Source organism: Penicillium roqueforti, assembly GCF_015533775.1.
Source record: "Penicillium roqueforti strain LCP96 04111 chromosome Unknown scaffold_05, whole genome shotgun sequence".
Lineage (NCBI taxonomy): Eukaryota > Fungi > Ascomycota > Eurotiomycetes > Eurotiales > Aspergillaceae > Penicillium > Penicillium roqueforti.
In genome coordinates, this window is record NW_024067569.1 from 438,689 (window position 1) to 457,324 (window position 18,636).

The 18,636-nt window shown below is 49.1% G+C and overlaps 7 protein-coding genes across 7 annotated transcripts; 3 read left to right on the forward strand and 4 right to left on the reverse strand.

Moving 5' to 3' along the window:
* Positions 1–55: 55 nt before the first annotated feature.
* Positions 56–3,921, forward strand: LCP9604111_3357 (exocyst subunit SEC8; the record flags this gene model as incomplete). The annotated part of the gene is made up of 5 exons (XM_039070936.1): positions 56–599; positions 658–831; positions 887–1,875; positions 1,929–2,045; positions 2,101–3,921. 5 exons carry the CDS (start codon positions 56–58, stop codon positions 3,919–3,921), a joined length of 3,645 nt encoding a protein of 1,214 aa, XP_038930624.1.
* Positions 3,922–4,467: 546 nt separating this feature from the next.
* Positions 4,468–5,791, forward strand: LCP9604111_3358 (putative extracellular cellulase CelA/allergen Asp F7-like; the record flags this gene model as incomplete). The annotated part of the gene is made up of 2 exons (XM_039070937.1): positions 4,468–5,325; positions 5,381–5,791. The coding sequence occupies 2 exons, from the start codon at positions 4,468–4,470 to the stop codon at positions 5,789–5,791; spliced, it is 1,269 nt and encodes a 422-aa protein (XP_038930625.1).
* Positions 5,792–6,095: 304 nt separating this feature from the next.
* On the reverse strand, positions 6,096–6,502 carry LCP9604111_3359 (uncharacterized protein; the record flags this gene model as incomplete). The annotated part of the gene is made up of 4 exons (XM_039070938.1): positions 6,096–6,186; positions 6,261–6,329; positions 6,391–6,431; positions 6,485–6,502. 4 exons carry the CDS (start codon positions 6,500–6,502, stop codon positions 6,096–6,098), a joined length of 219 nt encoding a protein of 72 aa, XP_038930626.1.
* A 1,268-nt stretch (positions 6,503–7,770) lies between these two features.
* Positions 7,771–8,682, reverse strand: LCP9604111_3360 (basic helix-loop-helix domain-containing protein; the record flags this gene model as incomplete). The annotated part of the gene is made up of 2 exons (XM_039070940.1): positions 7,771–8,111; positions 8,166–8,682. The coding sequence occupies 2 exons, from the start codon at positions 8,680–8,682 to the stop codon at positions 7,771–7,773; spliced, it is 858 nt and encodes a 285-aa protein (XP_038930627.1).
* Positions 8,683–10,739: 2,057 nt separating this feature from the next.
* LCP9604111_3361 (putative protein N-terminal asparagine amidohydrolase) lies at positions 10,740–11,932 on the reverse strand (the record flags this gene model as incomplete). The annotated part of the gene is made up of 2 exons (XM_039070941.1): positions 10,740–11,659; positions 11,755–11,932. The coding sequence occupies 2 exons, from the start codon at positions 11,930–11,932 to the stop codon at positions 10,740–10,742; spliced, it is 1,098 nt and encodes a 365-aa protein (XP_038930628.1).
* Positions 11,933–12,780: 848 nt separating this feature from the next.
* On the forward strand, positions 12,781–14,981 carry LCP9604111_3362 (uncharacterized protein; the record flags this gene model as incomplete). Its single annotated transcript, XM_039070942.1, has 8 exons — positions 12,781–12,926; positions 13,037–13,183; positions 13,403–13,759; positions 13,807–14,024; positions 14,115–14,156; positions 14,209–14,519; positions 14,571–14,739; positions 14,788–14,981. The coding sequence occupies 8 exons, from the start codon at positions 12,781–12,783 to the stop codon at positions 14,979–14,981; spliced, it is 1,584 nt and encodes a 527-aa protein (XP_038930629.1).
* A 539-nt stretch (positions 14,982–15,520) lies between these two features.
* Positions 15,521–17,905, reverse strand: LCP9604111_3363 (LysM peptidoglycan-binding domain-containing protein; the record flags this gene model as incomplete). The annotated part of the gene is made up of 9 exons (XM_039070943.1): positions 15,521–15,809; positions 15,877–15,973; positions 16,071–16,375; positions 16,455–16,580; positions 16,648–16,767; positions 16,836–17,128; positions 17,190–17,569; positions 17,634–17,698; positions 17,760–17,905. 9 exons carry the CDS (start codon positions 17,903–17,905, stop codon positions 15,521–15,523), a joined length of 1,821 nt encoding a protein of 606 aa, XP_038930630.1.
* Positions 17,906–18,636: the final 731 nt, after the last annotated feature.

Sequence of the window (18,636 nt, forward strand, 5' to 3'; positions counted from 1 at the left end):
ACCAACGCTTCCATACCGAACCGGAACACCCCGTGATTGGGAGGTATCATTGGCGATGAGCGGCCAAAACGGTTATGGTAACGGGTATGGCTACTCCGGTCCCAACCAGTATGGCAACGATGGGGGATACAGTGGAAACAGCAATCCTGGGGGAAACGGATACGGTGGACTAGGTGCCGCACCACCACCAGGTGGTGGACATTCAGATCGTCGGCCCGGCGGATACGGTGGTTTCTACGCTGACACGCCTCAGCCGGCGGATCTATCGCCAGGCCAATCTCCTGCGCTGAGCCAGTCGCCTGATCGACGGCGCGATCGAACGAATCGACAACCCTCTCCGCAACCGTCTTCGAACCCCTCCCCGCGTCCCTCATCGCAATCTGCGAAAGCCTCCTCGCGGTCACGCACAAGAAATCAAGATCCCGACAGGAAGCACCGGGAAGAGCGGTCTAGAGATGCAAGTCGGAGAGATCAGAGAGATGGAAGGAGTCAAAGGGACCAAAGGGACCCGCGAGGCCAAATGGAACACAGGAGCCAGAGGAATGCGTCGCCTGTGGCCAAAGTGAGCAATGACTCCGGGGAAACCCAGGCCATTGAAAGTATGACTTTCTCTTTTGCTCAGCCTGGCCCAATAGCTAATCCGGTTACCTTCTACAGCGATTCTCCACTCTATCCAGCGCGACTGGGATTTCATGACCGATGCCGAGTGCGTCCCAGTACACGTCGCTTTGAGTCTGATGGACACGAGCACGTTGGGCAAAGCAGATCGTGAACCGGAATTTTTGCATATGTACAATGACATCCAGAAGACACTGAAGGCAATTGTCAATGGTAGGTCCTCTCTGCGGTGGTTAGGACATGTATATGCTAAAATTGCATGTCATAGAACACCATCAGGGATTCAACAGTTCTATTGGAACATACCACAAGATCCAATCCAATATAGCTTCCTCGCAAAATCGAGTACGCAGCCTGAGAAATGCCCTAGATCAGGCTAAATCCGGTTTAATATCGACCAAACCCGAGTTGAAAGGACTGGCAACGTCCTCTCAGAACTACGATGATATCGTACAGCTGTTCACTCAGATTGAGGAAATTCAATCCCTTCCCGAGAAATTGGAAACTCAGATTTCAGATAAGCGATTCCTTGCAGCTGTGGATGTGCTTCATACGGCTCTCCGAGTTCTACGGCGTTCGGAGCTTGAGGAAATAGGCGCTTTATCCGATATTCGCGCTTATTTCCTCAACCAGGAAACGTCGCTCACAGACATTCTGATCGAGGAGTTGCACGACCATCTATACCTTAAATCACCCTATTGCTCGGACCGATGGAAAGCTAACACAACTGATGGAAAAGATGTGCATACGTCTCATTTGGCCGGTAGTCACTCCTGGGAACGGCCTGTGTATAGTTTCCTGGCTAAGTTCGATCCGTTGACGCCTATGGTCGAAGACGCCTCTCGAAACCCGGAGGCCGACACGTTCTCCTACATTCAGTTATTGATCGAAGCGCTGAACAAGATGGGACATCTTGACGTCGCGGTTCATAGAATTGAGCAGCGTCTTCCGGTCGAACTGTTTGCTGTAGTGGATAAGACGAACGGAGAGGTTGATACTCGCTATCCTGAGCCAACCAAGAGCTTCTCAGCCCAGGACAACTACAAACAGTCCAGCCTCCCCACGGAGATCATTGAAAAACGGGGCCACGTGCTTTCTGAGTTTTTGTGGGCATTATATGCCAAGTTTGAGGCAATTGTGGAAGGCCACCGAATTGTTCATGATGTTGTTGCCGCCATTGTGGATCGAGAAGGTCTAATCAAAAGCGAGGCGCTTTCTGGAGGATTTAAGGAGTTGTGGAAACTTCTACAAAGCGAGGTAAGACGGCAACAGCTTTGACTGACATTACGAATATTAATTTGTTTTGCCAGATACGATCTCTCATGCACGACTATCTCGCAACCGATGGAGACTCTTCTGTTCGATCTAGAACAGAGGAAAATGACCCTCGCCATCATCAATACACAGGCAACCGCGATAAGAATAAGGTAAGAAGAACAGTCATTCTCATTACTTTCAAGTAGCTTACCCTTTCCGTTATAGAAAATGTTCAAGTTGTCCGATATTGAGCATAACTCTGAGATGAAAGCCGAACAAGATGAATTGGATGAAATTCTCAAGTCCTCAGTCCCTGGACTTGTTTCCAAGTCAAGGCAAAAGGCCGCAACAAGTGATACTCCGCACCCTACTAATGGCAACTCAGGGACTGGGCATAAGATCTTGCTTGAACCAAGTGTCTTCAATATGGGAATCCTTCTTCCTCCCTCTCTATCCTTCATCCAGCGGCTCAAGGATATCGTCCCTGTTGATTCCGATATTTCCATGGGCACTTTGACCTCCTTTCTGGATGACTTCATGGTCAATGTCTTCCTGCCCCAGTTGGATGAAACTGTGACGGATCTCTGCACGCTTAGCTTCATTGGCGCAGATGCATTTACAGAAGACCCCCATTGGGCTAAGGCTTCCCCTCGGCCTATTTTCAAAGGAACGGTCAAATTCATGTCCATTGTTCGGGAATTTAGCAAAATGCTGTCCAGTATTCCACACGATCAAGCGTTTACGCAGCTTCTTATTGACCAGATCGTGACCTATTATGACAAGTGTTGTGGGTGGTACAAAGCAATGGTCACGAAAATCTCTGCACGGAACCGTGGAGGCGAAGTCCGACTGAAAGCTGCGGCTGCCTTTGCTGAGACGGGCGACATTCATGATGTCGTCGATGAACTGTGGAAAGGTGCGGGGGACAAGAAACAGACTCTGATTGATACGGAAATCGACCTTCTCCTCAAGCGAACGACGGAAGTGCCTTTGGAGCCTTACGACATCATATCCGACCCGAAAACCGTCATTTCCCTTTCGCTCTTGTACAACAGCATGCAATGGCTTGCAAGTCACCTCACGAGAATCCGACTTGTGGTTGAACATACCGCGGATTCCGAGTCATCCAGTTTGACTGCAACGGGCCGGCCGTCTCGCAGATGGACTCTGTTCGGGTCCATGAAGCCGAATCGTGATAGTATCAATAACCCGGTGCATTTGCCACTCAACCAAGAGACTGCTGTGGCCTTTGACGGGACGATCCACTCATTACACCGACTTGCGGATACTGCACTTCTTACGATGCATGTTGACATCCGCTGTGGCATCATTCACATGTTGACTAAAACAATGGCTGGGCCTAATCCTCCTAACCTGCGGAACTCTGAACCCGTCACTCCATCCCCAAACATAATAGACAACTGGTGGCACATTATCATGAATCAACCAACCGCTGCATCACCCACGATTCTCGCACTCAACAATGATCTCATCGCATTCGACACCAATATCTCGACGTATCTGGGATCCGTTGAGCGCTGGTTCATCACATCCGGCCTGGCACGGTTTATCGACCGGGTCTTTGTTGCCTGCACCCAGTATATCGGCGCCATGAATGAGAATGGAGCGCTGCGACTGCAGCTTGATGTGCTTGTTCTCCAACAGAACCTGAAGAACATCATCATCGATCCAGCTGGCGATTCGCCGGATTCGGCTACATATTTGCACGCGCAAGCTTCTCAAGAAATCGTCGCCCTACCTCGCAGCGCAAAGTTCCTGGACTGGTTCCTAGAAGGCGCAGAGAAGGCCTTGGACTACGCCAAGGAAGAGAAGGAGGCCTTTGCATCACAAGGCGCCAAAGCCTTGGCTTCTGGGAACGGCGAGCCATTTACATACGAGGAGCTGCGTGTTCTCGTCGACCTGTGCTTCTCTGAAATCCTCCGTGGTCCACGAGGGGCGGAGAATCGCGAGGAGTTTATGTCGGCGAAGAAGGCCAGTGCGGATGCGTTACTGAGGCTGAACGAGATTATGTGGGATGCTCGGTAGTCCTGTTTAGTTTTTTTTTCCGATTGGCTTTGGCAAATCCGCTAATAGCCTTAGAACAGAATCTCATTTTACCTTTACCCCAGTCATTTCCTCTTTTTTGCCCTCTTTAATTTAAACAACTTTCACTAGCCCTAACTCGGCCTAGTAAAATGGGTCAAGTACCCCTTCCAGCTTCTCCGGAGCATTTACACTGGCGGATGATACACGCCTCGTTTCATGTTTAGCGTGTAGTTCTTACTATGAAATGATCAAATTACTAGTTCGTCAAGCCACGGAGTACGGAGTATGAGGTCGCTTAGACTTATATCTGACCCATCCCATCCTTTTCTCCCCTTTCATACCTTCTTTCGCTCTCACTCCCAACTTACTGTCTGGAACAGTAATTCTCTCGAATCTGGCATTCTTTATCCAGACGTCCATTCTTTTAAAGTGCACCTGCACGTCCTGTCCTTTTTAAGAGTCAATCTGTGACTTCCATTCATTCATTCGGTCTTCAATACCTCGTCTTGCAAAACCCTTCATTCTTTACTTCCGTCTATATATCCAATGAAGTACCTTCAGCTGGCCTCTGTGGCCGCTCTTCTCGGCGCTGCTACTGTGTCTGCCGGCCCATTGCGCGCCCGCGAACATGACGGATTCTGCCCGAAGGGCTATACTATGAGCGTCTATTATAAGACCATCACTGTGGATACCTATTCCTCGGCGACCTCTGTGGAGACTACAGTTACCCCGACGGCTACTCCGGTTAGCGTCGAGTCTCAGTCCTCCGCTGATCCCACAGTGGCCTCGTCGTCTACTGCCGTTGCCGTGGTGTCTTCGACCCCCGTCGCAGTTGTCTCAGTCGAGACTACGACTTCTTCGGCCTCTGCTACCCCGGTTGTCCCAGTCGAGACTACATCCTCGTCAGCCTCTGCTGCCGAGACCGCATTTATCCAGAAGGCAGCTTCCAAGACCGACTCAGTTGTGGCCACTGCATCAACTGAGACTGCCGCTGTCGTCCAGACCATTGCTGCTCCAGTCGTGAAGAGCATCGCCGCGCAGACCTCCACCACTCAAGCTGCCGTCGAAGCTACCAGCACTTCTACCTCTTCCATTATTTCCTCTTCCACTACCACTTCTTCCGCTACCACCTCTTCCACTACATCCTCCTCCACTACCTCCTCCGCTGCCTCCTCTTCCACCACCTCCTCTTCCGCCATCTCTGTATCTCTCGGTGCCTCCATTGCCGGCGAAGCTACCTTCTACGGCGGCAATGTCGGCGGCGGAACATGCTCGTTCTCCGGCTACACCCTCCCGAGCAACCTCTTCGGCACAGCCCTCTCCCTCCAGCGCTGGGATGACGCAGCCAACTGCGGCACCTGTGTATCCGTCACCGGCCCGAGTGGTAACTCCATCACCGCAATGGTAAGCCAAGCTCCCTCCCTTTCCATCCTAACCAACTAAATCTAACCCAAACCAGATCGTCGACCAATGCCCCGAATGCGAAAGCGACCACCTCGACCTCTTCCACGAAGCCTTCGCCGAGCTCGCAGATACATCCCTCGGCGTCATCGAGACGACCTGGTCATACGTGTCCTGCGACCTGGACGGACCTCTCCAGCTCAAGAACAAGGACGGCACCGGCCCGTACTGGTTCTCGATGCAGGTTGTTAATGCCAACGAGGCTGTGACTGCATTGGATGTTAGCACCGATGGCGGTAGTACGTGGCAGGGCACGACCCGCACGTACTACAACTTCTTCGAGTACGATGCTGGGTTCAGGACTAGCACTGTTGATGTGCGGGTTACTGGTGCTAGTGGCAACACTGTTATTGTTCAGGATGTCGCGGTTGTGTCTGGCACTTCGGTTACTGCTGCGTCGAACTTGTAGATTGGTTGAGCGCGGACCATTTTATATTTATTCTTTCTTCTGTTGATATTATTCAATGTGGTGGTTTGGCGAACGGATTCATTCCTGTGTTAGGGGTTATCCAAGTCTACTATAGCAATGTCGATCTACAAGGTCACTCTGTCTGAATCATATAGCTCATTTGCTCTATTCATAAATCCGTAGTTGGCTGGTTTAAAGACTCAGTGGTATACCTCATAACCCAAATAGGCCATGATACAACACGCTAACGAATCTGACCTCCGGCTGTGTATGCTGTCCGCAAAATCTCATATCTGACAGACGATTACTGTGTCTTCACTTCCTGATCGGCCTCGACGTTTTCGACATGAGGGTTCGAGTCCAGACTGTGGACTGTCCCGTCGGGGAAAGAAACACTGTAAACACCAAGACCGAGAATTAGCCCATCTCACTCTCGAAGAAGACCGATAGAGTGCTCTGGATAACTCACGCAAAGCCCTTGATCAACGAGTACTCGTGTCCAATTTTGCCGCCTTGCTCCTTGGCATGCTCCTTGACGCTAAAAGACATGTGTTAGCATCGTGTATCTTGTATCTCGAATACCAGCGTGAGATGCATACGCCTTGACCTCGTCGTCGGTTGCGTCTGGCTTGCACGTGATCTAAGAGGGTTAGCAAGATGTGGATGGCTGGGATGTGTTAGTTAGTGGCTCACAATATAGGAAGAAGGCATGTTGAGATAGTTAATAGAAATGTAGTGTAGTGGTGAGACTAGGAGAAAGTAGATTTAAGTAGAAGAGGAGGAGGTGGATCTCCGCGTTGACATCATAGAGGGGTAGTTCGACATCTAAGCTGATCAGGGCTGTGTTATCTCCGCACATGACCTTGGTGGCTGATTATCTGATAGTATTGGCTGTTGATGTTTGAAGCTAAACTTCAATGACGCCTTATGAGATATTCATAGAACTTGTTGCTCTTGTTTTGGGCACCTGCAGTCGCTAATGATGCAACCCCACCGAGGGACAACACATCTTCCCAAATTATCAGTTGTCCTATCGCATTCATGAAAGCGTCTTTCCTAATAGAACATCACTGTCGAGACAAGGGATAACACGAAGGAGATAGAGTCCTGAAACCTGGGGTGCCGTGCTCATACTTACTTGGGGTAATTCTAAGCATAAGGAAACAAACATGCTGTTGGCAATACTAAGAACGCCCCTCCTGATGGACATGCATGTATAGGTAGTATTGCGCCTGGAAGCGGAGCCCCCCGATTTCGGTGTTTCGACTAGCAGACGCAAAGCAAAGCCCCGAAATATGGAGTTCAGAGACTAGCCAATACATTATCCTATAGGTTGTGCATTGAACGTAGCCAATCTGTGCGACGCTTTAACCGTACAGAGCCGTACAGGGACGGGTGAGACTCGGGCTCGGGACCTCCCGAGGTCAGGGCCACCTCAGCCCCAGATAGGAAGGTATCCCAATCTACTGGTTAGACAAATATGGCACAACTTCTACAAGGAAAGAGATTTAATAAAACAGTTTCGAAAAAAAAGGACTTATCAACCCGCAGCTCCATCCCAAGGCAACCCATCCCAGCCGTAGATTCGCCAGCCCACAATCCATTAATGATGAAAGGGAAAAAAGAAGAAAGAACAAAGCCCGAGTAAGGTACAAAGACCGCAAATGTGTGAGCAGAGAATTATCCCAAAGGGGAAAGCAATAACAGAAGAGAAAATTGCGCAGACAAGTCGCAAGGGTAGTCAATGGGAAATGTAACACTCAGAATGAATGCCAGGGGAACGCATTTCGAGGAAACAGGAGGGGTAGTAATGAGAAGTTCATGGTGAGGTGAGATCGATTTGGAGGAAACATCCATGGTAGTAAGAGAAAAGATCTGTCAAAGCAGATTGGAAAAACAGAGAAATGAGGGTATGTTCAAATCCTGACCTCCGGAACGCAACAAGTCGTAGCACATGCAGAAGAATAAGGGTGAGAAGCCTAATCCATCTCAAGTGACTCTAGCTCTTTCGACTCCTCGTAATCATCAAATTCCAGGCCGGCATCCCGGCAACGTGTCAGCCACTTGTGAGCGATATTGTTGCGCCGAGCGAGCTCGCCCTTGAGCTTGGAGTTCGAAACGCTGATCTCAGCAATAGCATGATTAGCAGTCAGACTGTGCTTCTCAAATTGCTCGTCGATGTTCTTCTTTTCTTCCTGGAGCTGCAGGATGTATTCAATAGCACGTTGGAGGATCGCGCCCTTGTTCTTATCGCAGTTCGGCACAAGACGAGCAATTTGGTTGATCCCCTCATTGATAGCTTCGCGGCGGCGACGTTCAACTAAGGCATGGGTCAGCAATGCAAACAGGACCCGATCAGACGGGTTCTTGTTACCTTCTTTGTGGTTGTTCTTGCGAATTTGGTGCCATTCGGGAGAACCAACGGTAGGCTTCTGGTTCATACTCTGAGCCTCGCGCGCGGCATAGACCGCAGCAGCAGTCGAATTGTGGTTGTGACCACCACCCATGGGAGTCTGGTTCATATCATCGCCAAAGGACAACCCTTGGGTGAGGTTGCTCGCATCGAAGCCGGAATCGGGAGGAGGGGGGTACTTGTGTTGAGGGGTGTGTGCCGCCAGAGCGGCCTTAGCATTGGCAGTCAACGCGTTATCGTCAGACAAGCCGTTCTGCGGACCAACATGCTGAAGAATTTGTTGATCAATGTTGAGTTCGGCTCCGGTGTTGGGAAGCCCGTGGTCGTAGTTGCCGAGGCCTCCATGGCCGAAGTTGTGCTGGTTATCCATGCTGCCGTTGCTTCCGTGGGAAGAGCGGTTAAGTCGCTGCGAGTCAGCGCCTAGATCCTCGGAGCCGTCTCTCTTGCGCTTGTGCGAGCCATTATCCGGGCTGTTCATATTGGGATCAGACATGCTAAGCGCTAAAGCCGATCGTCCTATTAGTGGTAGTGGTTAGTGACCAGTAAGTGAAACAAATAAGTCTCGGAGAATGAGAAGAGCACAATATGACTGGAATGTCAATGCAGCCTGGGGTAAGTTGATGCCTGAGAGATCGAGTCGGGAAGATAGTGGGCACCCCGCGAAGTAAACAGACGCGTGAATCCGACGCGCTCGTAAGGCATCCCCGGGAGGCGTCGGACTCGGCCATCGCCAGTCTTGTTCTAGCGGGCGGCAGTGCATGGGGATAGTTCTACGAGGCAGTGACGTTTCAAGCGACCGCATATAATGCGATGCCTCGAGACATCCGCGGGGTTGCAGATATCAGGAGCGCGTCATGATGGCTTGCAGGCAGATGAGGTCACACAGGGGGGCAGCATCGTGAAGGAGACCACTTGCGATAAACATCACGACGCGAGGTGCAATGACATGAGGAAATCCGGATGAAGATGGGGCATTGATGGAGCCGTACCTTGGGATGATCTCTCTTTATCACCTGACAGGAAGTCACCTGCCTGACAACAACAAGACGCAGGTCACGTTGTCTGCGAAACCCCGAATTCGAAATTGAGACGCGCGAAATTGGTAAAGATGAAAATTTGAAGAAGCCAATAGCAGGAGATGCAAAAGACTTAGCAATCTACCTTGCGGTAAATTTAGAAATAAGAAAGCGTGTTTCTTTAGGAAGATGTAGAGTAGCGGATAAGTTCAAGATGGATTGCTCACGTGGCAAGGAGGTGGTTCAAGAGGAGGAGTCGCGCTGAGTCCGGCGGGCCAGAACGACCGAGAGCGCAGTAAGTCACCTGATCGACCTATTCCAAAAGATCGACTGACGTAAGCATACCGCAGACCGCGAATGAGCCACCTGGGAGCCCTGAAGATCTAGACAATTTTGCAAACTCAGCCAAAACGAAACCGACAGCAGGAGCTGAAGATAACCAACTAAAATGCTTGGATTCCCCCGGGGATTCTACGCCTCCATCGCTCAACGCAAGTCATGTGCAGCCGTCCCGTGCCCCTCTGCTGCACACCTCCTTTCTGGGTCTCTGATTGGCCGCCGGCTCTCGGAGGGGGATTCCCTAGATCACGTGTACGGGTATCTTCTAGGCCAATCACGGGCTATGTTCACCCACTAGGGGGGGGATCAGACCGTTGGATACAAAGAACTTCATGAACCCACATATTTGGCAAGTATAGCGGCGTAGTCTAGACTCACTAGAAGCCTACTAACTATATTCGATATACCCGGCATTGATCAGAAGCGACTGTCCCTCCTTGTTTCCCTGAAAAATGATTGGCTAGACCGGCTAGTGTATTGAATACTGCCTTCAACTGAATCAGGAATCACAACAGGGGAATATCCCGGGACGGTGGTGCAATGGGAAACAAAGTAGTGCATTATGTGGTGGGTGTGCTGGTCTAGATCGTGATATAACACGAGTTCTTCTACAATCTCAGCATACTTCGTTTTGAGTTATCGATTTACTTCTGATCCCTCATCGGGGTGGGGAGAGGTGAATCACATGTTTCAGACTAAGCATCTTGAAATAGAATTCCCCAAGACCTTCACACCACCATATCTCCAAAGGGTTGCATCGGATATCCAAAAGGGCCTTCCCTAGTATCTTGCCTGCATATTGATGAACGTGAAGATCAAGTGATCATAAGACCTAAGAATTCCAGATGCGATATTAAGCTAAGTATTTGAGCTTTTCCTGAAGATTGTGGCGATCTCGATGATCTTCTTCCATATGTCATCACGTTTGAGTCCCCTATCACATGGATCACCTGCACATGAGCCTGTGGCAATCGGTGGAGTTCACATTGCAAGGAGGATCGCCATGAAACTGAGATATACACCGTTTAGTGTATATTCTGGGAGTGGGAGGTATGACAGAAACTCGGATGATCGAAATGCCATTTCCTAATGTCATGTCGCGAGCGTCCTCGATCTCTTCATAGACTCTGCAATATCTGGGGGTAGTCTGACGCGTCCAGTGCGCTCCTCACTCAGACGCCTATTTCAGTGCAAATACCATTTGCGGATCTGCCGTAGTATCCGCGAAACAAATACCTTCCTCCGCGGCGCCTAGCATGTCCCAGCAAAGTATCTTGACGTCGAATGGGATGCCCGCATCCTCTGTCTCACTTTCCTCATCGGGGGCGTGCGCACCTGACCCTGCATCAGCATTGACAGTGGGCCGTTGCGTCACAGCAATGATAGCGCTTGTCCCCGCATACCGCGCCGGTGGCTCCTCGCCCGACCGATTAGAAAAGACAATGACGATCTTCTTCGGAGAATCTGCCGCCTCTCCGCCGTCAATATCCACCTCATGTTCCATCCTTTTTTGTATCAGGGGCCAGAACCGCTGAAGCCAATAGTTGAACGTATCCATCTCGGGCTTATCCTTCAAGGCATCTAGCTCTTCCCGGCTCAGAGTGGTCAACCAGGCCATGGACAAAATGACAAGTTGGGACTTGGAGTCAAGAACTCGAGTTGCAAATTCCCATTTGGTAAATGGCGCCTCAAACTTGTACGGATTGATATCCATGCAGATACCAAACGAAGTCGCGATCTTTTTTTTCTCGGATAGAACTTGCTCACCCTGGTGCAATGAAGATAACGCGCCCTTGGAACCGAATTCAAGCTCATGGAACCCTCGCTCAACTTGACCTTCAGCCGCCCATGTTTCGTCGGTGTAATACAAGAAGCTTTTTCGGTAGTTGAGAATGAACTCCCCGTTCTCGTCGACAACAAGGAGTGAGTTATAGTATGTGACTTTGTCGGGATTTTGAGAATCCTTTTCAATCTCTGGATACCCCACGCAAACCTTGCATCGCAAGCGTCTAGCAGTTTCACGCGCCCACGAGGCAGAGGGGCCATCACCAGCTGGCTCCAGATATGGCTTAATCGCTTCCAATGAAGGGAAGTTATAGCCTAGTTATTCGTTAGCCAGTGAAATTTTTACACAGGTTGAGTCAAATGCTAGAGACGGGGTTCATGCTGCTCAATGAGTTTGTTGGAGTACGTACCTGTCATCGCCAACTCAGGCAACACCAAGATATCAGGCTTCAACAGATCGACCCCGACCCCAAGCTCTTTTCCATCTAAAGCGACAGTCTTTCCAGTCTTTAATAAGGCATTAGCTTTCTCAATATTGCCTTTGAGGTCGCCTAGCTTCGGCGCGAATTGAAGGGTTGCAATCCTCATCTTGTGAGACGGTGAGGCTGAGAAGTTTCTGAATTTTAGAAGCGACACGCGTTGTGTAATCAGGAGTTTCTTAGTGAGTCGTGAAAGAGATACGTCTGAACTCAATGGTATTCTTGACGTGGTCGAGGTATGAAGTTCGCGTCTTCTGGTCCCACCGCGGACACAGCGGGGCAGGTTTTTCGACAGAATTATGACGGGCGGGTCGGAATCCTTGGACTAGATCCAGATCCACTCGAGACAAGTATTTATATATTGTGATTTCGAGTCCAAGTCAAGAGCAATTACTTCCGTGGTTGGTGTAGTTTTCGAAGGGAGGGCGATGTTTTGGCCAGGGGTCATGAAAATTGATGCCTTAGGGGTGAATATCTGGCCTCTCTAGATTCACCAGCACAAGCATTGTGATGTTCATAGATTTCAGCTGAATTTTTCAATTTCAAAGCTACAGAGTACATTAATAGATATTAGAGCTGTATAAACTATGAATAGCATTAAGACCACACCAATGGCCTAGACACATATTGAAATACGCTAGTACGATGTACAAACCACCCATCACGTCCTGGGGCCAGAATTTAGCGCCGAGATTAACGAGCACCTCAGATACGCCATGAATTTCCAACATTCCATATTCTATACTTAGCTCTCTAGCCGCTCACTTGTTTCATCACACCAAAAAATAGATGTGATCAACAATGTGGACAAGTTCTCCATCTATCTCTAGCAGGGAAGTAGCAAGATATAAAGAGGCAATAATTCCCCTCAACGGAATATGCCTTTGCTATAACCCACAACCTTCAAAGTTTCCTCGGCGTGAAAGCAGTTTATCTATTCTGCTGGACGTTGAAGCGATGGCGGCTTTAGAGGGAGTCAACTTTGTTCGAATCTTCTTCTACCTTAATAGCAATATCAGCCCCGAAGTGAAGGCATCGCTGGTAGCCCTAGCCTACGCGACAGCTCGAGACAAATTCCTGGCGCCTAAGGCAATATTGATTCGGTTAGTGGTGTCTGCTTTTCTACCTTGATACACAGACAAATGCCCATCCCCGCCAAAGCCTTGTGCATATGTATATTTTGGCCCACTTTATTTAACTTGTTATTAATCAGGTCTGGGTTACACAATACCACTACCCGTATGGGCAAGCATGTCATAGATCCTCAAGGCTGGCACGGGACTTTCGCCTTCAAGACTGAGGGTCAACTCGAACGTGAATACCATGTGGCGTCTAGGAATTGCTCCGGGGGACAATTTTTGTATGAGGCTGGTACGTGCACGACAAAAACACCATACAAAGTGGGCCACTTTGTAGAGACCCCGAGTGACTTTTGGGGAGGTCAATCCAAGTTGACTGTGTAGTAGATATAAGGATAGAAAATGATATACTGCACGACCATACAATCGGCACCTTCCAAAGCCGGAACCTTGGACGATAGACAATGCACAAGACATAATGCGGCATGTGACTAGACTAGCCAGCCAATCCTTAACCGCTACTTGCGACGCGAGCCTGGGATCCAAAACAAGCCATATTCGCTCGAAGTTCGGACAACACGCGATATGAACCAGTGTCAAAAAATGACGCGGAATCTTCTTAACATTCTCACGCGTCCCTTCAAGGCGTTTCGCCAGTCGCCCTGGGCATTATCGTCCGCCCTTCCATCCCGAATCGACGCGTCCTTGCTGGTTGAAGAGGAGAACTCCCCCTACTACGAACCAGCCTATTTTTATCCGGCGCGGATCGGTGAAATACTTAATGACCGGTATCAAATTGCGACCAAGCTTGGCCACGGAAGCAGATCGAGTGTATGGCTTGCAAGGGACCTTCACCAGTTCGTATTAGCCTAATCATATTTTAAGGTATTTATTGACAGTTTAGGTGGCGCTGGTCGAACGAGCGATATCTGGCTCTTAAAATTAACTCTAATAATTCCCACGCAAGGAAAGCTGCTGGTGACGTTGAGCTAGAGGTTCTACAGCTTATAACGAGAGCGAACCGTCAACATGAGGGCTGGCGTTTCGTTCGAAAATTACTTGACTCTTTTTCTGTCCAGGGAATCTCAGGGAGTCATGTATGTCTCGTCTTCGAGCCTTTACGTGAGTCACTGGGAAAATATTGCCAACGATGGCAAGATGGTGTGATGCCACCGGAGATTTTTAAAATAATACTCCAAGAAATACTCCAAGCGCTTGATTATCTCCACACTGAATGTCATATCATTCATACCGGTAAGAATTCTGATTTGTGTTAGTTAACAATATGGTTCTTATTCAGAAACAGACTTAAAGCCGGATAATATCATGGTACAACTGGAAGATCATGGGCTCTTATCCCAGGATGCTCGAGATGAGTTTGAAAACCCACTACCTCAGAAGCATTGTAATGATGGACGTATCATCTATCTATCCCGGAAGGACTATGGACCGCTGAAGAAAATCATCGGGCTGATTGAAGTCGTCGACTTTGATCTAGCAGTCCAAGGTGATATTCTTCAAGATGGCTGTATCCAGGCGGAGGTATATCGTGCGCCAGAGGTCATTTTTGACAGAGGGTATACGTATAGTGCTGATATATGGAGCCTGGGAGTTATGGTAAACAGTATTCCCCTAATACTAGCGCAGATAACTAACCATTGAATGAAGCTATGGGATTTTCTAGAAGGACGAACACTGTTTGAATCAGTTGATCCACACATCGTTGAAGACTATGATGACGCAACGCATCTTGCGTATATAACGTCGCTTTTGGGTCCTGCCCCTAAAGACTTTGTTCGCCGCGGCAAGAGGACATCGATATTCTATACGGCTGCTGGTAAGTAAGTCTTTCGATTAAATTGTGTAAACTAACACTGCATTTTAGGAACACTCAAAAGAGAAGACCTTGTGCCTAGTAACTTTAGCTTTGAAAGCAGCATCTCCAAGTTTAATGGGGAAGAAAAGAGGATGTATATTAAGTTCGTCAACCGGATGATCAAATGGAACCCCGAAGAGCGAAGTACGGCGAAGGAGCTACTGCAGGATCCATGGCTTCACAATGATTATCCGCAAATATAGGCGGAGTATGCGGGACTGTGGAGTACTTCTCTGGGCCATTCTTTGACAACAACGGTATTACTAGGTTTCCTATTTCGAACGCATTATTCTCAGACCAATGAAACATCTTAGGCCGCTTCCTCCTTGAGGACCAGATCCCCGACCGCAAACTAGACGACACAGCTTCTTTTCTTGAGGAAGAGGAGAGGGAAGCATTTCTGGATTTCGTCAAGGGAATGCTTGTTTGGCATCATGATGCGAGAAAAATGGCAGGCGAACTGGCCGGGCATCCTTTTCTTCAACTAAGGTAAACAAGAGCCTGATTTCTGCGAGCGTTTGCTAGCGGAACGACTTGACTTGATGGTTGATCCCAGTTCGGCGATGCCATCAGATGACTGGTTGAAGCGTTATGATATCGATCTTGATCTTAGGCAACTAGGTGTCACCACTGAGTGTTCTACGGGCGACTCACCGCATATGTATGCCCAGGTGGATGACAACATTACATTTGAACCCTTCAGCTATTCATCCATGCCGACTCTCAAAAGTGAATTGAATGTTTACTTGGAAATGGTATATACACTGAGAAACTCCTCTTTTATAGACTGAGCAACATCACGACGTACAAGCACCGCTATAGCAGTTTGACCCAGAACAGTAGTCACTGGTACTTCCACAATAACCAGACGCGGAACAGCACGTCCCAAACTGGGTACCAGTGCAGGTCTTGTTTCCGGCAAAATTCGGGCCACATTCTCCATTTGTGGACGGGCCGCCATTATCAGTGTCACAACTGCCAGAATAGCAGTTCCCTGCACCACAATAGGTGGTACCATTGCCGCAGTAGCCCTGTGTCTATTATCAGCGACTGCAGTGAATAGGAAGGATGGTCATGAATGGATACTGCATCACTTACGTATATACTACAGCAGTTTCCGAACTTGGGAATACAAGTCGTGCCCCCATAATCAGGTCCACAGGTGCCGTCTTGCGTCGCGGTGCCGTTGCCTGTGCTGATACAGTAATCTGACCCGGTTCCGCAGTAGCCAAATGGCGAGCAGCAGTCGCCAAAGGCACTTCCAACACAGGTAACCCCCGCAGGGCACGTACCGTCCGTTGAGACTGTCTCAGGGGTGACAGGGGCGACGCATATGTCGTAATTAAGCCACAGGTTGCCGCAGGTGGAGTTAAGGTACGGGTTATACTCTTGCAACTGGCTAAAGTTCAGACCGAAGCGCAGGTCGATGGTAGAACAGTCGTCACCGGCTACAACGAGATAGTAGTTACCGCACTCGCTGATGGTTCCACTTTGGGTCGGGTAAGCCGCAGTGGCTGCTGTGTAGTAAGTAGGCTCGCCGGTCGCACCAGGCGCCGTGATGGTCGCGTTGGGTTTAGGAAACGTTCCTCCAGGAGCACTTTTTTCTCGCCGAGTCTGGTTAGCATCACTCAATGCCGCAAATGCCTCTATTGTGTCCTTCTTGATCTTAGACTTACCTTTTACATACACGCTGTCCTGCTGCAATCCCTGAACAACTGCCCTGGATATTAGTATTCCAGCTAAGCAATTGAGCAGTGGTCACGGTGTAAGTCGAGTTGGAATATCTCGTGGCAAGGCCGTCACTATTTTCAGAGGACTTAGCACAGATTATGGTCTCGTGGCTTCAGGCAACCATTATGCCCTACATACCAACTTGGTGTATCCCAAACCGTATCGATCTCGCATGGACGGGGGAAACAGGTAGCCTCGTCGAAATAGCAAGCGTAATCCCCAGTGGCAACTCTAGCGTCACCTGTTGATATATTGTACCTAATTGCCGCATGCAGCGCATTAGAAATCAGCCAGCCCACCAACTATTGGGGGAATGCCATCCATACGTATCGCAAAGATCATTGCAGGTGAGCCAGTTTTGCAGCGGCTGCACCATTTGACCCAGACAAGTCGGTGTAGTTGTTGCGGAGGAACCTGTCGTCGTTACGCTGGTGGTGGTAGTAGCCGTTGCCGTCCCTACGTATAAGGTGGAGGCTGAAGTGCTGTAAGGCAGCGTTGTTGAGCAATTTGTTTGAACAAGGTTGAACTGATCGACTAAATAATCCGTGAAATTGGTAACTGGTAGCCAAGGATTCAGGAGACGTTGCCGATACAGATTCAAGAAACACTCATTGCAGAACTACGCCCAGTTAGTAGACAACCTCGATGGCACTGATGTACTTCATAGGGAGTTCACATACCAATTTCTCTTCATATATATTAGTTAGAGCGGACATGTCATCACTGATATCACCGACGTCAAAATCCGGATCGGCACATTCAGGCGCGACTGTGCTGTTGTCATCACCATCGGCGAAGCACATTGTTGGATCCCAACGGATATAGTCACTTCCTTGCCATGTCTGAGAGACCAGGAAACACCAATTTGATGAACTGTCCTTCATGCATACAAGATCGGAATTATAGGTAAATGTCAGTGGTAGCGCTCTCGCCTTGACCACGACATTGCCCTGGATTGTGGTCTCTTCTGCACAGACTGTTGCAACATTATCCTTCCAGAAACTAAGGGACGAGACACAGTCTGTCGTGCAGAGGTTCTCTACCTCAGCAGTCGTCCAGACTTTATTTATTAGCTTCGCTTCTTCGTTGGCAGACAACAACATGTTTGGACATAACAAGCTTACAGTGGATGTCTGCCCCGTGTCCTAATAGGCTAATAGCGGTTTCATTGCAAGAGACGGTGGTGTTCCTGGTGAGGTGTTAAAGGGATAAGACATTTCAGGGAGACGGAACCAGAGGCAAGTACTCACAGTGCTGCAAGACACGTACTGCTCAGAGAGAGCCCAGCAATCAAGGCGTCTGCATCATAGTTTTTGTACAGCGCAAAATCGGCCGCAGCCCAAGTTGTCCATGCCGTAAGCAGGACAAAACAGAGTCTCAAGAAGGAGAATAACATTTTGTCCATTGGGTAGGCAAGGAGCTATGATAATCGAATTGCTCTTGCACGAGGATGGATTGGACGGCATGAGGAACAGGAATGTTCGGGCACTTTTCTCTCTTCCTCTCCACACGAAGGGCTGCTTGGAGTGCCCCTCCTCGATGAAGACGCTATCATTTATCCCGCCGGTTTCCCCCTGCATGATACAGGTACTAGGATATTTCGGGCAATTCGGAAGCTCGTACCTTGTGACTGAGGACTTGGTTTGCTTCCTGTTAGCCTGCACAAGGATACCGGAGATTAGGTGGCTGCTTACTCGGGATATCTCGTCCATTTAGTCACCGGCCCCGGAGGCCAGTCTCTTGCAGCCAATGGCCGAAGCGACATGTGAAATCTTCCCATAATTGACTGCTAGTACTTCGTTCAACTTGGGGGCCAAAGGAGATCTAAGCCAATCGGAATATAAATACCTTATCCAGAGCACACGTGCGGGGTTCCCACTCAGGAATATATCATTAAGCGAGCACTTGAGTAAACGGTCTAAGGTTACATCTGGGCTGCATAAGAGGTTTGAGGTAAACAATGTCAGATTTTAGTTAACTTTCGCAGATGCTTGTCATGGTTTTCGGTTGAACCGAGACCGAAGTTCTCCCGTACCTGCACGAGCCATCATATCATGGAGTTGATTGTGAAAGCAATTGACAAGCCGAAAGACCCAGAAGTGACGCTCCAGGACCTTATTTGGCCTA